The following is a 16,517-nucleotide window of genomic DNA, read 5'->3' as shown; positions in this document are numbered from 1 at the left end:
TTTGCTGAGGCAGTGACAATAACATCCATCCTTCCCTCCATCCATTTATCCAATTCAGGGTCGTAGAGGGGATGAAGCCTATCTCAGCTACCACAGGGTGAGTGGCAGGGTACACTCTGGACAGGTCGGTAGCCTGTCACAGACAACCAGGCATGCAGTTAGTGGGGTTAGGTTAACTGGTCATTCAAAATTGCCCATAGGTGTGAATGTGAGTGCGAATGGTTGACAAATAATATTTTACTGAAAATGGACCCTGAGCTCATGCAGTGATTTCTACTAAAGCATCATGTCCATTTTTAATGTCGTGCTAGCTGAGAGCCCATAGATCATTGCCCTTCAGCAAAAGTTTTGGTGAAATCTTTATCGATTCTCTGATTGATTAATTGCTATTATGTACCAAAAATGACCACAGATTTTTTGCAGACTCAACATTTCCAGAATGCGTATTTTTTGCCCATGTACCTGATAGTCTTATAATATTTTCAGTTTAGACTCTGAGATGTTGCCTTTGTATTTTTCTCAATTATAGGCTTTAAACGATTTGCAAATTACTGCATTTTTTTTCTTGTTTACATTTTACAGCATCCAAACTTTTGTGAAACCACAGGTTATAATATATATTGATGTCACCCATTAAGTTTAACTCAATTCTGCCTCAGGATCATATGTATTTTAAAACAAGGCAAGCACCTAAAGGATTTTTTAATATTTTAATTTAACAACACAAAGAGGTATGAGGTACCAACACCATTATCTCTGTTGTTATTAGTAATATTCATCCAGAAATTGCTCTGATTTCTTCGTATTTGGGTAGTGATTTTCTGTGCTGTAGCCAGAATCCAGATTCAAATGTTTTGTTTTCATCATGCTCTTGCAGTCTATGATGGTAATTATGTGAAATATGATATATAGAAAACGCACAGATCTAAATTAATGACTAACAGCAGGAAAAGAAATGTCCTTTTTGGACATTTCCATTTTGCTGGAGTAAAATTCATATTTCCTTTTTTTTCATAATCTTCTCTTTGCACATCAACTGTGATGGCTGGGAACATAAAAGTAACGGTGATGCTGAACACAAGGCTACAGTGTTGTAAGAGTCTTAAACACATAAAACACCGCATGCTCTGAGAAAAGTATTTGATCCCTTACAGATTCCTTTTTTCCCTCTTTTTTTTTTTGCCACTTTGGCACACTTACATGTTTCAGATCAACAAACAAATTGTAATTTTACACAAAGGTAACCTGAGTAAATACGAAATGTGGTTTTTAAATGATGATTTCATTGATTAAGGGAAAAGACTATCGAAAGCTGGCCCTGCTTGAAAAAGTCATTTTCCCAAAACCTAATAACTGCCTGTGGCACCTTGGCTCTCACTGGGGTTCGCTGGAGTCCCAATAGCTTTGTAACGCTTTCCAGACTGAAAGACGTCACTGACTTTGTTTCTTATCAATTCTTGAAATTAATTGTTTTTTTTAGATCAAGGAATGAGGAATGGTGTGTTGCTTTTTGAAATCTTTCACCTTTTACACTTTGTCAGACAGCTTCAAGTGATTTCTTGATTCAGCAGGTCTGGCAGTAACAAGCCCTGGCTGTGACTAGGGAAAAGTTAGCAGTTAATTCATGACTTAACAAGGGGGGATTATTTTTTTCACAAAGGACCAGGTAGCTTTAGTAGCGTTTTTCCTATAACAAATGAAATCATAATTTAAAAACTGTATTTTGTATTTACTCAAGTTATCTTTGTTTACCTGAAAAATGTAAATGTGACAAATATGCAAAAAAAAGGGCAAAAAATACAAAAGGCTCAGGCAAACATTTAATCACAAAACTATAGCTACTTTGTTGCCAGTTTGACAGCTGATTATGTGATTAGCGATCAATCATTTAAGATTTTTGTCCTCAGCCGCTTTCCGTAGAGAACACGCTTGTGATTGGTCAATCTGACGTCCATGCTAAATACAATTGTCTGGAAAACGTCGGTCTGGTGAGTGATATGCTAACAAACATATTGCTGCTGCATATAAAATTAAAGGGTTTCTTTTTGTGTTGTTGGGTGCAATAAAATGTAAGCATGATTTTCACAAAGACAGCGACCCTCGCTGCGCAGATTCACGGGAAAATAGTCGGTTAGCAGGTTAGTTATACTCGTTAGCTAGCTAGCCGCTAACGATACTAGCCTGTTTGCGTTAGGAAATCGTTACTGTTACAGACATGAACACGAGTTAGCTTTTGTTACGCTAATGTAGCTCCATGAAATAAATCGCTACTATAGTATCTAATGCTCATCTTCCATCCTTTCAGATCACAGTCAAAATGAGCCTGAGGAAGCAGACCCCGAGTGACTTTCTGAAGCAGATCATTGGCAGACCTGTTGTGGTCAAACTGAACTCTGGTGTCGATTATAGAGGTACGTAACAGCTTAGCCACTTGTTCCCCCCAATACTGATCGGTAAGTAATGACTTTAAAGGAAAACACGGTGTGTTTGTGTACCTGCAGGTGTTCTGGCCTGTTTAGATGGTTACATGAACATCGCCATAGAGCAGACAGAGGAGTATGTCAACGGGCAACTCAAGAACAAATATGGAGATGCCTTCCTAAGAGGAAACAATGGTAAGCATGTCCCTTTTATGTAGACTTTGGTATTTAAGGCAGTATAGGTCTTCTGTAAGAAGACTGAAGTGCATAATTAATATGCTAAACCTAAGGAAATGCTGTGCAGCTGTGACAGAGACGATAAAATAGATAAATAAAAAAATAAATGCAGGTTTATGTTTCTGAGGCCATCAGTTTTTTTCTCTTAATGTCTGAAACTGGAACTCTTCCACGACAGTTGAAAGGAGCAGAAAATATGACAAACACAGGTGAGGAGCGCAGATTAAAGTGTGATCTAAAAAGGTTGTCAAATAGCCAACTTACCCAGGAAAGTAACCTGCTCTGTAGGATGTTCCTCTCAAAACAGGAAGCTGTGGTCTGTCTGATAATGACTCACATTCAGTGCTTGCTTATTAATTCAGTTTAAATGAGGGCATACATTATGAATGGCTCAACTTAAAGGTGCCATAACCTTTTAGCTATGTTCTGGTCTAACACAACTCCTTTTTTACTTGTGAAATAAAAGTGTACACAGCTCCAGTAAGCTGTACAGTAAAAGTCAGCTGTGAAGAGTAACCAGAACTCTGAAACTGTAAAACTGAACTCAGAAATGTGTTTTATTATTATTTATTTTTATTTGTACCAGTACTTTTTTTTTCTCTTTAAACTGTGGAAAAGGTCTCTCGCCTTCTTGAAAGTATTGTGAGGGTTAGCCAAATGGTGATAATTAGTTAATGATAAAAAAAAATCCCACTCAAATTAAATTGGTCTTCAAATTAAAATTTTTGCCTGCATTGATTTTTCGAAGTACATCATTATATGATAATAATCAGTAGATAAACTGTTAATGACAGTAGCTGTAAGCTGATGCCCGAGCTGATTTATTAAGATATTTTTAACTCACTAATTATTGTTAAAACAACACATTGTTAACACAGCTCTTGGGAACTGCCCTTTTTCACTCATTGTCAGTTCAATATTGCATTTTCTTGTGTGTCTTGCTATATTTTTAAGAAACTTTGTATTAATATTCTCCATGTTGATCAGCATAGACGGACTCGAACTTAAACTGTACAATGGTTTTGTACAGAAACATTCAGAGTGGTGTGAAAAAGTGTTTGCCTCTTTTTGATTTCCTATTTTTTTTTGTGTTTGTCACACTTAAATGTTTCAGATTAAACTAATTTAAATACTAGACAAAGATAACACAAGTAAACACAAAGTGCAGTTTCTAAATGAAGGTGTTTATTATTAAGAGAGAAAAAAATCCAAACCTACACGGTCCTGTGTGAAAAAGTGATTGCCCCCCTAAACCTGTTGGGCCACCCTTAGCAGCAACAACTGCAGTCAAGTGCTTGCGATAACTGGCAGTGAGTCTTTTCCAGCACTGTGGAGGAATTTAGGCCCACTCATCTTTGCAGAATTGTTTAAGTTCAGCCACCTTGGAGGCTTTTCAAGCATGAACTGCCTTTTTTAAGGTCATGCCACAGCATCTCAATCAGATTCAGGTCAGCACTTTGACTAGGCCACTCCAGAGACTTCATTTTGTTTTTCTTAAGCCATTCAGAGGTGGACTTGCTGGTGTGTTTTGAATCATTCTCCCAACTCTGCTTCAGCTTGAAGTAATGAACAGGTGGCCGGACAGCAGAATTCATAGTTCCATTTACCACAGCAAGCCTCCGGGTCCTGAGGTAGCCTCAGACCATCACACTAACACCTTTTCACTGTTGGTATGACGTTCCTTTTCTAAAATGCTGTGTTCGCTTCATGCATGATCTAATGGGACACCTTCCAAAAGGTTCAACTTTTGTCTCGTCAGTCCAGAGAGTATTATCCCTAAAGGTCTGGGGATCATCAAAATGTTTTCTGAGGCTGTTCCATGTTTTCGCCATTTGTGGATAAAAGCTCTCATTGTGGTTCACTGGAGTCATACATCTTAAGAAATGGCTTTAAACCCTTTTCAAGACCAAGAGGTCTTTGCTTCTCATGTGTTCCTGAATTTGGATTCCGACATGTGCCTGAGGATATTTTTGGTCTACTCCACTTTACATGATTTCTTGATTGAGAACAGGCGTGATACTAGTCAGACTAAACGCCTTCATTTGGAAACTTGTGTTTACTTGTGTTATTGTTGCTTAATATTTACATTTGTTTGATGATCTAAAACAGACAAACATAAAAAAAAAAAATGGAAATCAAGAAGGAGACAAACACTTTTTCACACCACTGAAACTGTTCTGACACAGATTTCATGTTTAATCACTGGTATGCCCCCTTTTTATGAGAATTGGCTCAATGTAAGGCTCTTGTTTGCAGAGATAGTTTTAATATATTCTGTATTCACCACTGTAGTCGGAACATTTTTTTTAACTGTATTGTTTACATCTTCATCTCTCTGTCTGCATTTTCCAGACACGAGGCATGCACTGTATCCAGTGTGTGATTTGATCTCGAATGTGAGTCATGCAGGCCGGTGTTTCAGGCCGCAGATAGTGTTATTTTTAGTCAAAATAACCAGTACAACAAACTATACAGATTATCTTTGAGGGAAAAAATGTGGAACGTGGATGCTGCAGGGGGTCAAGGTTTAACATAGAATTTACTAAATCATCAGCAGCAGCACATTTTCTTGTTACTGGAATCATCTGCAGGTTGTGCAAAACGCTGCAGCTAGGCTTTTGACAAAATCCTCCAAGTACTCACATTTGACACTGTTGTTATCTCAGTTACACTGGCTTCCTGTTAAATTTAGAGTCAATTTTAAGATCCTGGTCTTGACCTACAGAGCTGTGCACGGACTGGCACCAGCCTACATCTTTGATCTGCTACAGCCCTATGTCCCTAGCAGGTCTTTGAGGTCATCTGATCAGGGCTTACTTGCTTTAAAAAATACTAAGAGGAGGACTAAGGGTGATAGAGCTTTTGCCACTGTGGCCCCTAGACTGTGGAACTCTCTCCCCCAAACATTAAGAACTGCGGAGTCAGTAGCTGTTTTTAAAAAACAACTCAAAACTCACCTTTTTAAAACTGCTTTTGGTTAATTTTTTGGGATTTGTTTCTGTGGAATAACGTCTGTGTTTGGGGCTGCACATTCAGACTGTTGTGAGGTGCAGTAGCTATTCACATAAAAAAATGAAACAAAACACACAATGGCTCTTCTGTTAAAGACATTTAAGAAAAAAAATATTTTGCAGTGGAGCCAGACTATAATTTATAACAGCTCATAAATAAAACAAATTAAAGATGAGAGAAACACCCTTCAACAGTGTTGTGAGCATTGATGTTACACAATTTAACCAGCAGGGGGCGCTCGTCAGCACCTCTCCTGGCAGTACAGGCTGTTTCCAACAACCAGCTGATTCGAGCAGTCGGGTGGAGTGTAAATGAATAACTACACACAAAAAAATGTTAGGGGAATATGTTTATTTTGTGTGTCTGAAAGGAAATAAAAAATATCATCCGACATACCGGAATATAGGATTTTTAAGTCACCAGATGTCGGTGTCGATCTTAAAAATCCTACATTAGCCTGCCTCTGTTTTGCTTTACCCCGTCTCATTGAGTGTTTTGTCTGTCAAATGAGATTTTCGGAATTTTGATTTATTTTTATGGATCATCGTGTATGAATAAGATTCCCCCCCTCTTCTTTTCTCCTGTCTCCTTCTTACAGTTCTGTACATCAGCACCCAGAAGAGGAAAGTCTAGTGAAGACCATTTTGAGTTCATTTAATTTTTTCAGTTTTTAATAATGTTTCAGAAGACGACTGTCATACGTTTTCGGTTCTGTAAAGCTTGAGAAGCGTTTGTTTTGTAAAAGTGGAATATATGAATAAATTCTGAGTTTCGATTTATGTCTGACTCGTTAAACGTCATTTACACATTTTGGTGTTATTATCACAAGGAAAACAACTACTGCTTCGCACGTTTACCGGATATGGTCTAATCTAACGTTTTCCTAGCAGGAAAAGTAAGAATTTAACACAAACCTGCATTTTCCTCACTCAGAATGGGTCGTTTTGATAAACAAGAAGGGCTTTAATGTTTAAGTAAATAAAAGGTGGTTAAGAAAGCTGGTGAATTTCTTTTGGCTCTGTCCAAACCTGCAAATAACATGATGCATCTTTACAAATAGTTGAAAATTATCTGGTGTGGTTTTTATTTCCCATTTGGTGCCATGGAAACAAAGAAATGTTCAATGTAAAAACGAACTGAACTGTTTTTGAACACTTAGCCAGCACAAAATTGATGTGACTCAACAGATGAACATAGCTCACTGCTATACTAGCAAATGTCTTCTATTTACCAGTAGCAGTCAATGATGAAAGTGCTTTCTGACTGATATATCCATACATGCTTAATGATTTTAATAATTGTCATTTAAATCTTAAATGGCTTCTCTTAGACTTCCCCCTTGCTCGTGGGGAAGTCTGACTGTGGAAGACGAATGATCTATTTTTTTTGTCCTTTTAGTGAAATCGCTCGCTCACAGTTTATCCCCGGAGCAAGCGGAGACATCCAAATCTACCACTGTTTTCCCAGAAGGCTTCAAAAGGATTAGAACATAATTTTGTAATTTGTCAGTCCTAATGTGCTAATTTTGTAATTGATCTTGATGCGACTGGCCTGCAGAAACCCATTACTGAATGGCTCGTGTACAAATGCACTCATCATTACACATAATCTGACAATCGGCCGCTTTATAATTCCAAATAAAGCGCTTCAAAACAAGAATTTATAAACAAAAGCTCCTGTTGTGAGGCTCATTTAGCTTCAGTTTGTGGCTCTTTGGTTTGCAAATTGATCACAAAGATTTAGCTCAATATGACATCATGCTTTGATTGCTTTGTGTGCATATATATATATATATATATATATATATATGGATAGTTATAGATATATTTTTTAAACCCCTACATCTGAACTTTGCTGGTGAATGTGTTGCAAAATACACTTGTTGATCACTTAATGCGCCGTCGCAGATTGAATATCTACCTGTGAAAGAAAAAAATGTGCCATGCAAATATGTATCACCGACCAACAAAGAGTACAAAGACTGCAGGACCAATCTATAAATGGTGCCACCTGCAGGCTATGTCAGGCTGCATTAGCATGTAAACAGATCTGTCAGATCAACTCTGACTGCCTACTGCTGCAGTCTTCCATGTTGTAATGCTTTTAAAAATGTCTCGGAGCGAACGGGCCTGCTTTATTTTTATTTTTTTTAAATCATCCTTGACTTCATAGGTGTTCTTTGTTCAGTCAGGTTTGGATTGGCTCTGCTGTGTTTTGCCCTGTGAAAATCAATGCGGTGGCACATGCAGGGAATTGGAAGTTTATTCCATTTCTGCGTCTGGCCTGTGGTCATTTAGCAAATGAGTTCAAAAGTGGCATCACCTCATTACGCTAAGATAAGAATGCTATAAATATATGATTCATTAGTTTCTTAATGAGAATGCTGTAGCGTGGAGGCATTGGAAGAAGGGTGGGGTTGGGGGTGGGTGGGGGATTCTTTTTCGTCCAAGGATGGATTTTTTTTTTTTTTTTTTTTTTTTTTTTTGAGAGCCTTGTTTTCCAACCTGTACATGCGCACTCTGGCCCCTGGAAGGAGACAAAAGGCTGCCAAGGTCAGGCCTGACTTGAGAATGAAGGACGCGTTATTGATCAAACTCTGGCGAGCTGCAGCTGTAAGAGAGGGAATGTTGGAGGGAGATTGAGCTGCAACACAGACACACGCAACACACAGGCGGACATAGGCGCTGAGTGACATATATATATACACACACACACACACACACACACACACACACACACACACACACACAGAAAGGCACGGCACACAGCGCAACACACAAAGAATCATTATGGCACTTGGCGAGGGTTAGTGCAGGCAAATATTTACCCAATGGAATCATAACTGAGCCGCTGGCCGTGTGGCCTCACAGGGAACCCAATTAATACCATTCACACAAATGACCTGGTGGGAGACATCGTGCTCTCGGACTGTTAGCTTTTTTTGTTTTGTTTTTTTGTTTTAAAAAAACTCTTGAATCAATGCAGGTTCTTCTTCATCTTGCATGTGCATGTATTTGTCCTATAAACCCTCTGCAGAACAAAACTGTTTTTCTTTTAGATCACTGAACACCCAAAAATCCACCACCTTTTTTATTTTACATTTCATTTGAAGACACTTCAGTCCGTCGTCCAGGCTTACTTTGCGTAGAGCGCTGGTCCCCACTCGTCCGATCGCAGCGGGCTGACGGAGGATGCTGCAGTGGCTCGCTGTTGACGTGTGGAGGTGAGTGATGGAGGGGAGAGGACAAAGGAGGGTAGAATAGGTGACAGCCTTGTTATGTAGGAGAGAAAGCCAAGGGGGGGCAGACTCAAGTCTTACAGCACCACCAGCTGCCAGAGCTACAAAACTACAGTGGAGACGACATGGGATGAGGGAGGGAGGGGAAAGTGGAGTATGACTTTGACCCTGACTGATCACTGCAGCATGACTGTCTAGCCTTTTCACAAGGGATCAAAGGAAGACAAGGACAACCTGAGATTCTGTTTTATAACATTTGGCTGTGAAATGTGGTACTTTTTATATGAATGGTTGATAAAGAGTATATTTTTACAAACAAAAAAGAAAAATACACAAAAATATTCAATAACTTTAACTAAGGTGGCTCTTCCTGCACATTTACCACATTTCCGCTGCATCTACCGCCTGGACGTGTAGATGCGAGCAGCTATTTGTTTTTGCGCGTGTAAAGAGATCGCCCTCCTCACATTGTATTAGGATGTGAACTTGACCTGCTTTGACCTCTGCCTGACAGCCTGTCATGTGTTTAGGATGTAAATGATGGCGCTGACCTCACACTCAGCGGCTCCGCTCTCACGTTTCGCAGGCTGGGTCAAAGGTGCCATTTGGAAAGTGCAGAATAAACAAACACCTTAGAAACAGCATGGCGGTGGCTGACAAATTTAAATACGTTCCTCTGATTAATACGCTGAATGTAAGCTGCACGTTAGCTGATTATTCCACGAATCATTAATGGGAAACATGATTTTTATAATTCTGCCCCTCCACACCCCCCACAGTGAAGCAGCTAAGATATGATTGAAGTGTACACTTGAGGCTTTGATTCAAGGGAATTCATAAACTATTGCATTAACTGTTTAAGCATTGCACTCATTTCTTCCTCCATTTTCAGGCCTGAAAGTAAACCATCAGAGATCAAGTGATACAAAGCTTTATGACAGGTTTCACCGCAAATTAAGAAGTGGGACTTCGATACGTGCCCTAACCCTAGGCATTACCATCAAAGTGAAAAATCTAAAAAGACTTGAAGAGAGATGGCAGAAACTCCTGCAAGCTGATGGAGAATAAGTAAAGTGACGATACCATTATTTCCTCTGTAAATACAAACCTCTTCACAACAGCTGGTCTTCATTAATGTAAATACAGAAGGTTTCCAACAAAGTGCAAATCACTGGTATGTAAAAAGAGCAGAAAGGCTGGATTCGATTTTTTGCTAGATTATAAAAAGGCCTGTCTAGTTCTTGAAAAAGGTTATTTGTCAGCTAAAGTTAAGATTGTCTTGTATCAGAATAAGTGAAAAAGAAGGAGCTGTCATCATCTGACAACCATGGTAACACACTGTAATGGCATGTGCATGTATAGTGCCAATGAAACTGGGTCTGTGGTGTTTGCTGATTATGTGAGCCTGTACAGCTACAGCTTCTGCTCAGGTTCAACCAAATGTTGAAAAGACTTAAAGCAAAGAAGTGGAAGTTTGTGAACAGGCTGATACAGTCATCTTACCACAAACCTAAGCATGCTTTTCACACATTAACAACATTAGTTGTTCCTGAGGCGCAAAGACTCGCAAATATAAAGCACCCAAAGGTGGTTGTAGTAAAGGCCCGGCGGAGGATCTCAAGGGAAGGGAACTCATCATTTTGAGATATCCACTAGTTCCAGACTTCAGGTGGTCACTGGCTGCAAAGGTTTGTGTCCATGAATCAATAATAATCCTCATATTTATACACTATGTTGGTTTGAGCCTGTACAAATGCAGACAGTGCAAAAAGGGCTAAATGATTAACACAGTTTCGTTTTTTCGTTAAGCGAATCATGTTTTTATGCTTCATTTCAAATCCACTGTGAATGTGGTTGAAGCAAAAAAATATATACATGCTGAGTCTTGCAAACACATTTATTCAGACAATGTATCAGCAGAAAAAAGGTGTGCATTACTTATGTGTTGATCCGCAAGCTTCTCAGAATCGCTTCCTTGTCTTTCAGGAACCTTCATCCACGTCCGAGTTTGACGGCTGTTTTGATCCTAATTGAGTGTGAAGGTCTGTGCAAGCCCGTGTTGTTCTGCAACCCCTAGGCTCTTTATTTAGCCTCGAGGACAGTCAGCCATGGCCAGAAATGCGACCCCTGACCTTCTTAACTGGAAGAATTCTATTTCCAGCATGGACAGGATCTTCTGTGATTTATCTTCCCCCAAAACAGCCCGATGCAGATGGCAAAGTTAGCGGAGTGTGACTAGGTGCTCTTCAGGACGCTAGAGAACAGCTCTTTGGCTCTCGGTGTGCTGCATGTGTACGCTATGAAGAGTAAAAGCTTTATTAAGGAAGGCAGGAAAAGTCTTGAACGATCCAGTAGCACGGTCCATGTGAGTCCTTGAACCTTGGCCCCTAAAAGATTCTGCAGCTGTCCTGCAACAGTAAGGTCTATTTTGGAAACGCACTCACTTACATGTTAATCGTACTGTAGCACTGACCGTGACCTGACCCACTTACAGCTCAATAAGCTGTATGGATATGAATACAAAGCGCATCATCACAAGTCTAATCGACAGGCCAAAAACAGGTTTGTTAGTTTTGGGTTCTTTTGTCCCCATTAGTGAACTTTTTCTGTGCCTTTGTCAGTAAAAACAGGCGAAGCTTCGGGCTAAAAATGTGTGATCCTCAAGCAAACTCCTTTAATCCATAAAAATAAATAATTAGGTAAATAAAATAAAACTTTTATTCTTCAGTAATAAGTGTTTGACTAAACAGCTCTGCTGCCATATTGCTGAACTTTCCTGACACGAAAGGTATTTAATTTTATTCCAGTGCAATTCCCGACCATATCATACTGTAGGAAGAAAAAAAAAAAGCTCACCATTACTAATACTTGGTAGGAGGTAATTTTAGGTTGCACAGAAGTTATTGCATCAATGGCTGTCTTGGGACCTTGTCTCACAAAATAGTAAATGTAAGGATGAGCTCATCAGCGCTTGTGAGCAATAATCAGTGAATATGAGGTAAACGGCCTGTGTCAAAGAGCCATTTTCAATTACGTTTGCTTCAGAATGGCCCTTGCCTGTCCTGTTTGTCAGCCAAGTCTCACTATTATGCACATGAGATTTGCATGAAATACAAACTAACCCTGCACTCAGGCAATTAGCCTCCATTACACTGGTGTTCCGATTGCCAATTTGTCTGCCATGCAAGGTAATCTGGAGCGTTGCTGGCAAGCACCCAAAACGGTAATAATGGTAATGCAAGAGTCTTTTGTTGTTGTTTCCTCTCAGACTAACAGCCACAGGCGGCTGGTGTGTCACTGGATGAAATGTTGAGGAAGTGGAAATGTTTGCACGACAGTCAGAAGTTGAGACATGAACCTTTGTTCTCAAATAGTGCAGGGCAAAGGCTTTTGGGGTGCTGATTCGGTCTGATTCTCTCTTACCGGGTTATTTGGGGTTAGTTTTAAGTTTTGCTATTAAGCCTGGAAGAGTTGCCTGAGAGTTACGTATATGTCTTTTCAAAGGCTTTTTATGAGGGCCCAAAGAATCAATACTGGACTGTGTGTATGTGAAAAGAACTGCTGGCAGCAAATCCAGCCGTAACTATCCCAGCTGTGCAGCTCAGGGCTTCAGTGTGTTTCAGCTTCAACTCTCTACTCTCGCCACTATCACGCCATCAGATTTCATTCTAGCAACGGTGGAAGCTGTTTCCAGTGAAGATGCTGCGTATTGGGAGACGGTTAAAAGAAAAAATAAGAAGAGTGTGAATCTTTGACTTCTATAAAATCATATTTCTACATATGATCAAGCTGACTGCTAAAAGAAGATTTTTTTGGAAGAGAAAACAAAGGTGAAAGGTAAAAATATAATCTGTAGGTTCTGCTGCAAACATCCGGTATGGTTTACAGTCCACAGTGGTGCAGCTTTGATTTGCTGTAATGAATGCTCATGGCGTTGTCAGCATTTCGGGGGGCTGTTGATGTCAGGATAAACTGTTCCAGGTCTCATGGTTCGACCGCTCATGTTTCATCCTTTGATAGTGATAGTACAGCATGCTCTGGTTAAAACATCCAATAATAACCATCAGTAGCAACAACTCAACATGTTACGAACTGGAAATATGCTCCAAAATGTTCTTTTGACCGATTTGTTTTACAGAATTCAACCTGCCTTTCACAATCAGCAGCACCGACTGTTGCGATGTTTGATCGTGTGTGTGTGTGCCACACTAGAAAGGCCTTGTGTGCATGTTTGGTCATCTCAGTTTGTGTGTCCACTGCTAAAGACGGAAGCTCTGTGGTTTGACTTGCTGCACTCAGACTGCCTTTGTTATTGCTCAAGGGCAAAGCCAGACAGAAGAGTTATGACTTCAGCCCATCTTTGACTTTGGCCGTCAGGGAGGTCATAAGGAGGCTACAATCACACACACGAGAACACATATTAAACTACTTAATCTATCACAAGAATGCACAAACGCACGCACGCTTGCACACTGGACTGCAGCCATCATGAGAGTCAGAGAAACACAATTAATGGCTTTTTTATACCTCAGTTAGTTTGTGTGTGTACGTGTGCACAGGAGAGAGAGCATGTGAACATTTGCGTCACAACATATTAAGAGACAGACGAGGGAAAGCACCTTTCACATCACGATATGACTTCCCGTACAGTGCAGCGCGCGGACAAGAGGCCATTAAATTCAATGTGACACCCGCCGGGTGAGCCACTGATGCTTTTTACGGGGGCGTGTCACTTCCAGAGTTTTTAACGAGCGTCACTGCGAGCGAAGAGGGGACGCTCTCCGACTCACTCCAGCAGAAGGCACCAATAGAATTGAAGGAGCAGGTTTTATAGGGACCGCACATGTGATGGTACAGCCTGGAGGAGGAGGCGTCTGATAGACTTTTATGTAGAGCCTATAGTGATGGAGCAGCGCTTTTAACTGAGCATACAAATTGAAACTTGAACATATTCTTACATCATTTTTTAAATTTTGTTTATTGTGACAACTGATGGGATATTCCTCTCTGGAAAAGATTCTATAAACTTCAAGAGCTTTATGGATATCGACATGTAATCTGGGCTGCGACCAAGCTCCTTTTGCAGCTTCCTTCCCCCAAGTTTTGAAAGCAATATCCGAGCTCCTTGTGCCCTCTTGTGGTAGATCCCGGTGATGGCTTTGCCCCTTAGCCAGCTACTCAACTCTTCCTCCTCTTCCTTATTTTAATTGACCTGGATTTGTTCCTTTGCTTTGCTGTAATGAAAAAGCAAGAGGTGCCTCGAGACTGAAAAATCCTGTCAGCTTCGCCCTGCAGCAATTCCCACACCCCAAAACTGGGTCCCCTTTACAAGATCTCCTGTTTGAAGCTGAGCAGAAATAAAAAATTTAAAAGACCTGGGTGCTTCAATGCCTTGCGATGAATAATTAAGAAATATGCATTTTCAGATAATGGAGAAGAGAATTTTTAATACATCTGGATGTAAATCCATTGGAAAAAGACAAAAAAACACTGCATATGTTTGTGTGGAGCTGGCACTCGAGTTTGTATTGTATTCTTATTTCTCTGTGTAAAGATGCAGTGAAATATTTATCCAGAGTTTCCTGTTAAACACAGAGAACGAGCCCGATCGCTTTCTTAAAATACAGAAACCTGTACAAATGGGTCCAGTATGACACGCATGCATATTAATGCGGTCTGCTCAGTGCGCTGCTCAGAGGTTCGTGTTATCAATACAAGGCGATCAATATTCTACACGATGAACAAGGCCATTCAATCAAAACACGCTGCATGAGAAATGAAAGAGAGATCAAACTGAGAAATGAATGTATTTAGCAGATACAAAGTCCTTGGGTGAATATATAAAATCCATTTAAAAATACGCATTTGTGTGATTAACAAAGATGGATAATGGCGCCGTACTTTTTTAAAAAATGTCAGTCTGAACATGTTGAAAAACGTAGAGGCGATAAATGCACAAGCAATTTAGTCAGTCATACCTGCCACCACCTCCGTCTGACGGTGTCACGGCAGGTCACGTAAAAGCCATATTTCAGGTTAAATTCTCCCCTGCTGCTCTTTCCCCACTCCCCCTCCCTACTCACCCATGTCATGTTACAACTCCCAATACACCTATGATTCATAAACCACAGGGCTGTTTGATTTTACACTTGATGACTCATCACAGGTTTAAGTCTTCATATTAAAGCCCGGTGACAATTTTATGGTCTCCATACTGGAAGGAGAGCGAGCGCGCTGTGCCACGATACAACAGAAACTCCCGTCTGTCTTCATAACTCATCTCTGTGATGGCAGAGCTGGATTGAGTCATCTTCGCTTCCGGCTGGTGCTGTAGCAGAAAGCCTGGCTGAATGCTGGGGCCGAGGTGTGCTGTATGTGTGTGCATGCGCGCCGTTTTGTTGTGTGTTTGTGTGAGTGTGTGCTTGAATGAATGCTCGTCCTAATTAAGCATCGGCAGCTCCTTGGACCAGGGGGAGGCAAGACTTCACAGCCATTAAATCAGGACAATGCTTTTTGTGTCACTGGTGCTGGCGTAAGTTGCCCTGCTTCCCCTCCCACTCCTTGCATCTCCTCTCCCTCCTTACCCTCCCACCTCCTCACCCTCTGCCAGTCTCACAGCAGCCAGGCAGCCTAAGGCTCCAAAAATAAATGATGGCTTCCCAAGTGCATGGTCAAGGCCAGGCAAGTTGGCAGGACTAGGCATCCTTTGAGAGCTGTAGCAATAACTCACTGGAGTGCCCTCCAGTGGTGGATTGTGCTCACTGCAGTTACACTTCAGGAATGCACATCCAGAGATAAAGGAAGCAGAAATACTGCATAGTATAAGGTCCAAAACAGCAGCATAACCTGCATTTACTCACTTCATGGCCTCTTAGACTATTGTAATGTATTAGACAGACAGACAGACAGATAGATACATACATACATACATACAGTGTCACAGGTGCCATGTAAGAGTCTTATACTATGAGAATTATAGCATGTATATATACAAAAGTCATAAAAACAAACATATACAGTATTTCTACTTTTAAACTGATTGCTTACACAGGTATCTAATCAGGGGATCACATGTCAACTCAGTGCACTTAGTCATGTGAACATGATCAAGACGACCTGCTGAAGTTCAGACTGAGCATCAGAATCAGTGAGGAAAGGTCATTTAAGTGACTGTGAACATGTCATAGTTCTGGTCTGAGTATTTCAGAAATTTTCCCCACACATTCATTCATTCGTATTTAGAGTTTATAGAAAATGGCCTGAAAAAGGGAAAATATCCAGTGATATCCATCCAGTTTTCTGGATGAAATGCAGAAGAGCATACCTCTGACCTGTGTCAAAGATTGCACACCTCGTGCCACACCAGCCACACCATCCGAGGGGCCACTCCTGTCAGTATAAAAAACAGTAAAGTGAGGCTACAGTTCACACGGGCTCACCAACATGAGACGGTGTAAGTTTGGAAAAACAGTACATGGTTTGACGCCATCTTTTAACTTTGTATTTTGCCTCCAGGTCACTGAGGTCATCGTCCTAACGACTCCTCTCAGTGCCCTCTTCTTGCCTTAAAACTAAAGGCGACCTCTAAAGATGTAACGTTGGTGGAATTC

At 40.6% G+C, this 16,517-nt stretch overlaps 1 protein-coding gene across 1 annotated transcript; it reads left to right on the top strand.

Moving 5' to 3' along the window:
* Nucleotides 1-1,912: 1,912 nt before the first annotated feature.
* On the top strand, nt 1,913-6,448 carry lsm6 (LSM6 homolog, U6 small nuclear RNA and mRNA degradation associated). Its single transcript, XM_006796057.1, has 4 exons — nt 1,913-1,988; nt 2,306-2,411; nt 2,502-2,615; nt 6,268-6,448. Exons 2-4 carry the CDS (start codon nt 2,318-2,320, stop codon nt 6,300-6,302), a joined length of 243 nt encoding a protein of 80 aa, XP_006796120.1. The 5' UTR covers nt 1,913-1,988; nt 2,306-2,317; the 3' UTR covers nt 6,303-6,448.
* The last annotated feature ends 10,069 nt before the right edge of the window (nt 6,449-16,517 follow it).

The sequence above is a fragment of the Neolamprologus brichardi genome, chromosome 6 (assembly GCF_056152115.1).
Source record: "Neolamprologus brichardi isolate AB-2024 chromosome 6, ASM5615211v1, whole genome shotgun sequence".
NCBI lineage: Eukaryota > Metazoa > Chordata > Actinopteri > Cichliformes > Cichlidae > Neolamprologus > Neolamprologus brichardi.
Note: the sequence above shows the minus strand (reverse complement) of the source record. Positions and strands in the feature narration are given on the sequence as shown.